Genomic DNA, 11,717 nt, shown 5'->3' on the forward strand with positions numbered 1-11,717 from the left:
GGTTATTGTTGCATGGCAGATTGTGTGTATGTTGATGTGGGGGGTGGGGAGTTTGGTTGTGTGTGTGGGTGTGAGTGAGAAACAGAGATCTAGATTCACCCTGGCAGGGTTTGTGTATGATGTTGTGGGGGTGGTTGGGGGGAGTGTGTATGTGTCTGAGTGAGAGGGAGAGATGTTGATTTTCCTTGTTTGAGTTTGTGTATTAAGGGGGGTGTGAGGGGAGTGTGTTTGTGTGAGTGAGAGAGAGAGAGAGAGAGAGAGAGATGCTATTTCTGCATGTCACAGTGTGTGTATGATGTTGGGGGGGGGGGGGAGGAATGTGTGTCTGTGTCAGACAGAAAGATGCTGATTGTCCCTTGGAGAGTTTGTGTATGATGTGGGTGTTGGGGGGGGGGGGGAGTGTGGCAGAGTTTGTGTATGATGTGGGGGAGAGGGTAGCGGCGTCTGTGTGTGAGAGTGTTTGTATGGGGGACAATTGCCTTTCTTCCCCTGTACTTCCCTTTCCTTAGCCCTGTACCGGAAGGAGGGGTGTGGGGGGGGGGGGGGCTCTTGGTTATTGTTTTGGTTGGGAGTGTGTGAGTTGCATGATCAATCAGCGATGCCATTTTGGGGGTGGGGGGAGGGTAGCGTTGTTCCACATCAGTGTATGTGTTTGTGGTTTTTGGGGGGTGGGGGGTGGGGAGGCAGAGGGTGTGTGTGGGTGATTGAGATAGAGAGATGTTGAATTTCCTTGTTAGAGTTTGTGTATTAAGGGGGGTGGGGGGTAGTGTGTGTGTGAGTGAGTGAGAGAGAGAGAGAGAGAGAGATACTGTCTCTCCATGGCAGAGTGTGTGTGTGTGTGTGTGTGTGTGTGTGTCTGAGTGAGAGAGATGTTGATTTTCCATTTTAGAGTTTGTGTGTGTGAGGGCATTTCTGAAGGAGGCGGCGAGTGGATTTCAGGGGGGGGGGTGGAACTGGGAGGGAGGTTATTTGTGGTGCTGGAGACGGCAGAGTGGGTAGTTGTGTGTGGGAGGGTGTTTGTTAGGGAGGCGGCAAGTGGATTTCAGGGGGTGTGTTTGCGGCACCATTATCGTTGACGTTTGGAGAGTGTGTCATTGTGTGTGGGAGGGGATTTGTGAGGGAAGCGGCGAGTGGATTTCAGGGGGGGTGGAACTGGGAGGGAGGTTGTTTGTGGTGCCGGCGATGTTGGGAGAGTGGGTAGTTCTGTGTGGGAGGGCGTTTGTGAGGGAGGCAGCGAGTTGATTTCAGGGGGGGGTGGTTACGGTGCCATTACCATTAGTATTGGTACCAACGACGTTGGGAGAGTGGGTTGTGTGTTTGGGAGGGGTTTTGTTAGGGCGGCGGCAAGTTGATTTCGGGGGGGGGGGGTGGTTACGGTGCCATTCCCGTCAGTATTGATACCGGCGATGTTGGGAGAGTGGGTCTTGTGTTTGGGAGGGGTTTTGTGAGGGAGGCGGCGAGTTGATTTCAGGGGGGTGGTTGTGGCGCCATTACCATCTCAGTCTTGATACTGACGACATTGGGCGCAGACTGATGCTTGCTGGGGTGCGCAGCGTAACATATTCTTGGATTCCGTTGGTGTGTCTCGTGCTGCTATGTTGTGGTTGGTCACAGCTGCTTGTGACGTACCAGGAAGTACTGACGCCAGTTAATGAGATGGATAGCACGAATACCTCAAGGTTTAAGTGCCACGCAGTCAGCTTCAGAACGTTGGAGGTGCTTTTTATTATATAGGATGTATTTATAGATTTTGTAACCCCTGATACAGGTGGCTGTGCCCATCGAAACACGGCCCGTGTCGAGTTTGTTTTTGCTGGTGCTATAATAAAGTTTATTTGATATCATCCCCACAGCTGATTGCCTTTTGTGTCTACCTCTACTCCTGTTTGGTTCTTCCATGTGCAGCACCATATATAGACATGTTACATGTGGAAGGGATATCCTAACTTTGGCAGATAATGTTTTTTCAGCACAGGACCACTTCCGCATGTAGACATTTTCCAAGGGTTATTTTCCACTGGTGACATGACTGTCTGATGAAGTCTGTGTCAGTCTGTGGTGCATCTTTATTGTGGCCAGTTTGGGGGGGGGGGTATATTCTAACACTGAAAAATGTTTTTCTTGACAATTTGTTATACCAGTGCTTTTCTGGCCTTTTTCAGACAGACATGTTTTTGGACTTGAATGCCGTATTGGAAAATGCCCCTCCACTTTAGTATGTTACAAAACAGTGGGTATATTTAGAAATGTTCTTGAAGCTTTTAACCCAGGCAGCAACTGCTGACAAGATAATTGACAGCTTAGAATTTTTATCAAAGTGCTCCCTTGTACTTATTGTAATCAAATTTAACTGTGCTGTGAAAGGTCCAAAAGTAGAACAGATGGATAATGGTTTACTGAGTAGTTTTGAATCTTGGCTTGACCAGATTAGAAAGAAGGAGAGTTTATAAGATTCTTGGTGTCTCTTAAGGTTTGTATGGAGGAGAGCAGGAGAGAAACAGCTCTGTTACCTGGTACTGACAGTTAACAGACACAGACACTCTGTTTTGTTGGTACTCTGGAGATAGCCACCACTTTTAGCCTTAATTGTAAAAAGTCCTTCCTCCAAGTCTGAGTGGTCTTAACCTCATCTGGGTACAAGGTGACCTTCTAGCCACAAAATAAACTATCTTTACATTTGAAGTAATGCTTAAAAATCAAAGATTTATTAATCTCTAGACTCAAGAAGGAGTTAAATAAAATAGGTGCCAGCACTATTCTCTGGGTTATCAATAGATCTCAGAAGGCATCAGGCATATAAACTGAAAGTGTACGACTCTCGAGATGTGAAGTGAACCAGTCCAACACTTTGTCTCTGATGCCCAAAGAATGAAAAGACTGTCCTTCTTGTGACCTTGCCCTCTCTCCCTGATGGCACATAAAACATTTTTGAGATACTAGCTCTCTCTCTATATTACTGATCTTCAGGTCATCCTTCAGGTACCTATGACATAACTCACCAGGTTCCAGATACCTGGACTGAGGAAAGTTCAAGTTCTTTGCTCAAACCATATTCTCCAGGTATACTATCGTATGATGTAACACCAAACCAGAGCCGTAGCGAGGGGAGCTGACACCCAGGGCGGGTCGCCGCTGCGCACCCCCCCTGGGTGCAGTACGGCGCACCCTCCTCCCGCTGGAGCGCACCCCCCCCCGGAGCGCATACCTCCCCCCCCCCGGAGCGCATACCTGCGGCGAGGGACAGGCGGGAGGGCCGATCTGCCCCGACTGCACGTTGCTGGGGTGTGTCGGCTCCGCGCTGGTTCACTGCTCCGGGGCAGAGAGGGCAGTGCACCAGCGCGGAACTGACACCCCCCAGCGGTGTGCACCCGGGGCGGAGCGCCCCCCCCTTCCTAAGCCACTGCACCAAACTATCTTTAACAAAAGTTACTCCAGAATCCTGAACCATAGATATTTTTGTCTTTAAATATCCAATTGCTAATCCATTTTTCTCACTTAGAGGTCCTTTTACTAAGGTGTGCTGAAAAATGGCCAGTGCTGGTGTAGACGCATGTATTGGACGCACGCAGGTTCATTTTTCAGTGCACCTGCAAAAAAGGCCTTTTTTTGGCAAAAAATGGATGTGTGGCAAAATAAAAATTGGCATGTGTCCATTTTGGGCCTGAGACCTTACTGCAACCCATTGATCTAGCGGTAAGGTCTCACATGTTAACCGGGTGGTAATGGTCTACGCGCATACAATGCCAATTACATCCCGGTTAGCGCCGCGTGCCGGAAAATTTCCGGCGCGCTTAGTGGATAAGCATAAAAAATGAAATTACTGCTCAGGCCACACAGTAGCCGGGCAGTAGTTCAAAACTGACACGTGTAGGACGCACGTAGGCGCCTACACATCTTAGTAAAAGGGCTCCTTACTTTCATGGTCTTCTAACTTGGCCACTGTTTTTGTTAAATCAGAGGAAGATATACAGTAAGTGAATTTTGAAGTGCTGCCTCAATCTTCACAATTCCCTCCCAGCTGACTTAGAAGGCCACCTGCTGGATCTAGACAACTAGGGTTCACGCCACTTTGGCAAGAAGAACCGAGGGTTTAACATGGAAATTGACACCAAACTGTCCCACTTCAATCCCACCAATCTGGTTTGTGGTTTTTAGTTATCTTTCTTTCTGCCACATCTAGAAACATTTGCTGTCTTTTAAACATTGTTTGCATTAACACTGTCATATCTAAAACCCTATGATGCTGGCAGCCACTGACCCTATTGGGTTGATACACTGTAGTTTGGCCTTATAGTTTGATGTATTTTTGATTATTTACTCTACTTTTAGGTGTTTTTATTTAAGTGTCTTAATAAAGGATTTTATTCCTTTTTACAGTGCTATCCAGAGTTTTAAAGAAGTGTTTATTGGTTTCTATGTTTAGTTTTCTCCTTTGCTCCTTGGTTGTTCTAGACCGAAATCCAAACCCATTTTTTCCTGTGTTAAATTTCAAAATGCTTCAGTCAAATCACATTTGCCAGGATCTGGGACTGGCTCAAGGGGTTGTGGTGCCCTGAGCCAACTTTTACTTTTGTGTCCCCATCTTGGGGCAGTTTTATGCCGAGAACTGAGTAGATGTTGGGGCTTCAACCTGCAAGAAGGGCCCCACATCAGAAGAAAGCTGGTGTTGTAGCTTAAATGCCACTGCTTTACCTCGTTTCTGGACTTAAAGCTGACATTTTTCTGTCTTTCAAAACTAAAAAATATTTTTTTTTACCTTTGTTATCTGATCAGTTTATTTTTCTAATTTAGTTGGTCCTGGTCTCTCTTTAGTACTTCCTCTTGTTTTTCTTGTAAGTCTTCTATAGGATCTCATTTTCTGTTGCTTCACTCTTTTTGTCTTCTTTCCTTCTATTAATCTCGTGACTGGTCCCTCTGTTTCATCTTTTTTTCTTCTTTTTTCTCATGTGTCTTTTTTATTAAGGGCCTCTTTTATCAAGCTGCGCTAGCGGCTTCCAATGCGGTAATGCAGACAAAGCCCATTCATTTTGAATGGGCTTCATTTCAATGCCGCGTAGAAACCGCTAGCTTGACTTGATAAAAAAGATCCTAAATTCTTTATTTCTAAATTTTGAAACACATTTCACAAACATAAACTTGTTTACAGAAACACAGAGCATATAAAAATAAGGCATAAATCCAACACTTGGACTAAAGACACAAAAAGAAACCATTTCTCTCTTTATCAGACCACTATCTGTGGGTGTGGAGTGAAGAAAATATAGAAATTTATTTATTTATTAATTAAGATGTATTTACTGCCTTTTGAAGGAATTCACTCAAGGCGGTGTATAGTAAGAATAGATCAAACATGAGCAATAGGCAATTACAGCAGTAAAAATATTCAAATAATAATTCAAAGTACAGCATAGTATACTACTTACAATGTCAACACAATATGTAATAGAACATTTTAATTGATAGTGAAGGGTAAAGCAAAGATAGAACATATGGATAGGTAAAAGAGTAAGACAAGTTAGAAAGTAAGGTGACTAATTTAAAGAAAGTTGCACATGAGGTCAGAGAGATGGTTAAATATTATCTCAGCTAGGGTAGGAGTAGATAAACATATAATTAAAAAAGTAAAATATTAAGGAAAGGCTATTAGCATGTTCTAAACTCTCTCATTTATCCAGATTACCACAAGAATCGAGTAGTAGGCAAGCACAGATAACCTTTTCATGTCTATATATGGCTCATGTGCCTATTTATCCACCTATAGATAGATTTCATTCTTCTTTCTCCCCTCTTTTCTGTAGTCTCCCTTTTTTCACCTTTTAACTACTTACCACCTTTCTATTTTTTACTGTTCTCTCCCTGGCTGTCCTGTTTCTCTACCTCATTTCTTTGCCAGTCTCCTACTCTTTTCTGTCTTTCACCCAGTTTCTAGTCCCCCCTCCCCACCATTTCCACTTTCTGTACTCATTCCTCCTCACAACCTCATCTACCACCTCCTAACTCTCATTCCCTCCTCAACATCATCTGCCTTCCTCTGCCTCTTACCTCTAGTCCCTTTTTTATGTCTTACCCTTAATCCTGGCTGTTATTCCCCTTCTATCTCCCCTATTTCTACCATCTCTCACCGCCTTCAAAGACCTGTTCCCTTCTTTTGCCTCTCACCCTCTCCATAGCCCTATGTATATTTCAACTTCCTCCTAACCACTTTAGCCCTTTCAAATTGTCTTCCCTCCCCATTTTTCTATAATAAATCTCACAATGCTACTCGTAGCTCTCACCCAATCACTTAGTAACCATTGTCTTCCTATCCCCTGCTCAGTTTCTGTCCCCACGATTTCCCACCTAATCCCCAAGTCTCTACTCTTCCCCCTACCCAGTCCCTAAATCCTTACTTACACTCCCAAACCTAGCCAATCCTAAAGTCTTTCTTCTGATTTCCTACCCAATTCCAGAATCCTCTGCATTTGCACGAACACGTTCTTTCCCATATTCGTATGTCCCTGTTATCTGTTTTCCTGCCTCTTTCTTACTTTCCCCAGCATCTGTTGCCCCTTCCTTTTCCACATACCTCTTTCTTCCTTTGTTCAGCATCCTTTTCCAATATTAATTGACCCTGCCTTTCCTCCTCTGTACCCTAGCATCTACCCCTTTGCCCTTCCCTCTCCACCTAAGCTCTGCATCTGCCTTGCTTCTCACCTCCGACAGTTTGTCATCCTCTCCTTTCTCATTCCTCCAGCATCTGCCAGCATCAGTTTCTTTCTCTCACTCTGCCAGCATTGCCCTCTTCCAACCTCATTTGAAATATCAGCATCAGCCTCCTACCAACCTCAGCCACAAATCCAAACTCAGCATCAGCCCACTTTCAGCATCCACTCCCACTCCAGCTCCTGGTTCATTCCCAATCCTAGACCCCTGAAAATGCTAAATGCAACAGCAGGAGCTTGTTGCTTTCCTCCACTGCTCTGTTCCTCCAAACCCCTACTAGCTGCCTGCATCAGAGCAGTTTTGAAACACTAAACAAAGTACTTCCCTTCGTCAGGCATCTAATAGCAGCTTTGGAGGACCAGAACAGTGGAGGGAAGCAATAAGCTCATGTCAAGGCTCTTGAGGCTTGTTAACTTGAGGCCTCAATATCTTGGAATGTAACCTTGGCACACCAATCACCCGAAGTCTCTATTATTTTATGAAGTCTCTTTTATTGAATAAATCACAGATAATTTACTCACAGACAGATGTTCAGAGGTGCTGCTCCAGGACACAGAGACTCCTTAATCTGAGAGCTGTTGGGGGTGGAGATCTGAGGAGAGGTAGCTATATTGCAGGGGGGGGGGGGGGAGGATAGTTGAACATGTAGAAATGTTTTGAGGCTGGGTGACTGGAATGTGCGATATTTCATTAGGGAGGAGATATTTTCAAGGTTAAAAACCAGGTTCGTTGTGTTACAAGAAATGATTTATCTTGGGGGAAAGAGCTCTAGAGCACTCGCTCTTGTTTATAACTTAAGAGCAGGCGCTGTATTTATAAGTTTTAGGATATTAATTTCTCCTCCAATCTCCAAAGGTGATAATTGCAATAAATTAAATAAATTAAGTATATATAAAAGATACCATATACTCTAGAACACAAAGAGACCGTATTTTTAGCTTCAAAAAGATTGATTTAATATACAATTGCACACGAGAGGTAGGTTTTTAAAAGGATCTTAGAACAGAGAATTTGTGCATAAAATAGAACAAAGTAGCAGGTAGGTTAACTTACAAGTCCTTGTTACAAGCATGCTGTGGTCCAGCTGATTGATGAGCACATGTTCAGGAGCAAGGCATCAGCGGACCCCAAAGAGAGCAGCAGGTCCCAAGAGGAGGCAGGTCCCAAGAGGAGGCAGGTTCCAAGAGAGCGAGCTGGGCTGTTTCCAGGCCTTTTATAATGTTAGCAGAGAAGCATGGTGTGTGCATGTCCTGGATATTTTGCAAGGCATTATGGTTAATGTAGTCTGTTCACATGACCACATTATAAGTCCTTCCTTTCTGCACATGTCTGAAAGCTGATGGGAGGGGCAGGTATACCTTTGACAAGCAAATGTCCTGTTTATGCTTTTCCTCTGAGTTCTTTGTCTTCAATGGCTTCTCCAGACTTTCTGTCTCTTGGGTCTTTGGTTTTCAGAGATGTCCTGATGAGCGTCCAGGTACCCACCTTAGTCAAGCTTTTGTTCAGTCTTTTTAGGTGGGAGGGCAGAGAGAGTTATATATCTCTCTTTTGTCTTTGTTAAGTGTTTGTAATTGACTATCCCTGCTATCAGAAGTTCCCAGAAAAAGGGATAGGGAGAGAGGGGCTTGAAATGAAACCATTCTCTCTGCTGCAGTGTCAAATATATAAAAGCTGCACAAATATATTGGTGTATATATATGTATCTGATCCAACACAACATCATGCTACACATTTAATTCTGATGATTGGCTTATACCATAACAGTTGCAGGGAGTTTCAGCAGGACAGAGCTGTCTGAAATAAGATGATGCATGCTCCATGTCTCTGGCTAGATGGTGGTGGAAATGCCTCATGGCTGAAGGGACAAAGAGGTGTTGAGGCTTCACACGGGTTCAGGGAGGAGCAGATAGAGAGCAATGGGGACAGAGCCTGCCATCGGGTGGCAAGGGGTGGTCCTAGAGGACGGCTCTCGATTGGAGGGAAAGGTCATACCTGGCTGACCTCCCAGGACAGAGATAGTGAGAATGACCAGGAAATGATAGCAGGAAGACGAAAGAGCCAAGCTTGGCAGAGAGAGAGAGAGAGGAGGTTTGGGCAGCCTCACAACCAGTGGTAATAGTTCTTACACAGCCAAGCAAGTGTGGTTGCACTGCCTGTGAACTACATTACCCACAGTGCATTGCTCATGTATCTTTGCAGTGAGAAACTGCAGCAATGATAGTACTTAGAACTGAGAATAACAGTAAAAGCATTACACACATTTTAGGATCACGTTATAAACTAGTGCGAGGCTGTCAGAGGACAGAACAGCTCCTACCCTGGAAGGACTGAACCAGTAAGGTAGGCTTTCAGTGCCCTGAAGCAGGGGCATTTCCAGAACTCATTTTTTTTTTGGGGGGGGGGGGTACCTTTGCTGATGGGGATGCCCAAGCCCCAGTAGCCAAAGTGATTCTTTGCCAAGCCCCTGCCCATGCTGCCTGTGCAGCAAGGAAGTCTGCAGAGTGCTCCAGCAGCCAATGCTGGCAATTCTGTGCATGCTTTGTTCAATGGATGAACTGAGCATGTGCAAAAGTTCCGGTGTTGGCAGCTGGTGCACCCCACCAACTTCCTGTTGCTCAGGCAGCATGGGCAGGGGCTCAAGTGATGAATCTCTTTGGCTGATGGGGATTGGTCGTACCTGCCAGCCAAGCATCAGGTGCCATAATTTTGGATGAGGCTTGAGCCCAAAGTGAGGGAGAGTCTTCCTAGGTTATGCCCATGCCCTGAAGCTTGGACTCCATAAGCCAGTGCCTCGTTGGCTCATTCTATAAGCTGGCCTTCCAGGATCCTCTTGTTTACTTTTTAACATAAACATATGTGTATGATAACAGCTGTTAATTTCTAATTTAGACCTTGTTAATATTTCAGGGCTGAAGAAAGACCTGTGAAGAAAAGAAAGCTACAAATCTGCAATTTCCAGAAGAAGAAACTAAAGCTTATGGAGGCCATGTTAGAAGAGCAAAAGAAGCTGAGTAGGGCAATGGAAGAAACATGTCGGGAGGTGCGTAGGATTCTGGACCAGCAAAACATCATTCAGGTCCAAAGCCTACAGCTACAGGAGAGAATGATGAACCTGCTGGAGAAAATGATTTCAAAAGTCTAGTGTATTAATTTCATCAATAAACTATCAGTACACAGCTTGTTATGTAGGTATGTTGCATTGTTACAGGATTTTCCTGGGAAAGAGAACCTGTACAGGACTAGCGCAAACCAAATGCTTGCTTGACTAATATGCAGCTGTGCGGCTCGTCTTTATTCAGCAGAACAGACCCAATAAACCAATCAGATCATCCACATAATTGAGCCCTCAGGTGTCCTGTTAGCTAAGTACAAAAACTTGTGGATTGAGATCTTATACAGTGTAATGGCAAAGGCAGTGAATAAGTGCACCGGATGAAGCAATACTCCAAGCAATTGTTTTTGACATTCCTTTGTCCTTGGTAAACAAAAATAGGTGCCATTAGAGGACTGAATTGTAGTCTGTATTTATTCTGATGACAGGTGCCCAAAGTTGTTGCACAGTACTGCAGGCTTTTCTACACTAGTCTGTATAGTATTGTAACCTGGGAATTGACTTTATAATTCCCTTATGGGTTTTCATCTCTGTTTCTTCTCCTCCCAACATCCCCCCCACTTCCTGCATCTGATATGACTGAACTCCATCCCTACTTTCTGTATTCGGAACATTAGCCACGTGGACACCAAGGCCCCAACGCTCAGAAGCAAATGGGGGGCGCTAGAGGCCATTAGCAGCAGAATAGCTCCTGTAGAATGCTGCGAGGCCCCTACCGTAGCGGTCAATGAGCATGCCAAATGATACTGCCACTAGCATTTAAAATTAGATTTAAATTAGGTCATTAGGTATTCCCCGTGATGTTCAGAGAACAGCACACTTAAGAAGGGCACCCCTAACATGGAAAACCTAACGTCAGCTCAGAGCTGGCATTAGGGTTGTTAAAGAGAGGATTCCTTTTGCAAGGAAGCTAAGGTACAATGGAAATCAGGGGAGGAACTAAAGAGACGTGCAGCAAGCTTGCCTGGGAATTCGGCTGCCAATTTCAGCTGAGCAGAAATGGCATCTCTTTAGGGTACATTATTATCTACTGGTGTGTGTGTAAATTTTCAGGCTTTCCCTGTGATACATGCAGTAGTTGTGCTGATTTCTAAGGGTAGAATGTGTAAGTAAACATCACAAAGCACCGGCCAGGTCCTCCCTCTTTCCGCCGACTGGGAGTCGCTGCTTTCTTTCTTCTTTCCTACTCTCCATCTGGCATTCTGGGCATGGCCAGGCACAGTCCTCCTGCAGAAGTCCCTAATGCTCAACGCTAACAACTTGCCTAAATTTGCATGTCATTAGCGTGCTATTGTGGCGGTATTTTTCCGACGCTGTTTAGAACAGTGCCGGACTTTTGAGCATCTGCCTCTGACAGCACAGTGCTTCCTGTCTTCTTGGTTGTCCTTCCTCATTTAAATATGAAGCACATGGTTAGGGGAGGGGGAGAGGCAACCATAGGGACAGGCTGTGGTATCTTCACGCTACTCTGGCAGGGGTATGGGGGAGGGAGATGTGGTTCACTGCTTAAAGAGTAAGGTGGGTCAAAGTTCTGTGGGTGCTGCATATCTAAAAATAATATTTTTACCGATACTTGGATCTCCAGAGTTCTCACGCAAGTAAGCACTGTGACCGGGACTCTGTCCTAAAGGGGCTCAGGTGGGCGGCTTTGTGAAGGGTAGTTGGTTTAGCACTGGGCAAGGTTAAAGCACAGACAAACTAGGCACAAGCCTAGGAGCCTCTCAAATGCATATTTCAATGACTTCCAAAGCAGATTTCTGCCCCAGTAAATCAGCTGTTGGCAGAAGAAGGGGGGAAGGGAGAGAGACCAGAGCTGCCACTGCTTTCAGAAGTCTTTCTATTCTCCCCACCCCTGTACGTTGACTTCCAGTTGGCAGGAAGAATTGGCAGACAGTGCCCCTTA

The 11,717-nt window shown here is 45.1% G+C and overlaps 1 protein-coding gene across 1 annotated transcript in view; it reads left to right on the forward strand.

Annotated features, from left to right (window-relative positions):
- The window catches only part of LOC115459121 (myb/SANT-like DNA-binding domain-containing protein 1), a 47,082-nt gene extending 36,871 nt beyond the window's left edge, over positions 1-10,211 (forward strand). Inside the window, exon 3 of the mRNA XM_030188991.1 lies at positions 9,610-10,211. Coding sequence (XP_030044851.1) covers positions 9,610-9,844 — 235 coding nt within the window. The 3' untranslated portion in view covers positions 9,845-10,211. The remainder of the gene's footprint in view (positions 1-9,609) is intronic.
- Positions 10,212-11,717: the final 1,506 nt, after the last annotated feature.

Source organism: Microcaecilia unicolor, unplaced genomic scaffold, assembly GCF_901765095.1.
Source record: "Microcaecilia unicolor unplaced genomic scaffold, aMicUni1.1, whole genome shotgun sequence".
Taxonomy (NCBI): domain Eukaryota; kingdom Metazoa; phylum Chordata; class Amphibia; order Gymnophiona; family Siphonopidae; genus Microcaecilia; species Microcaecilia unicolor.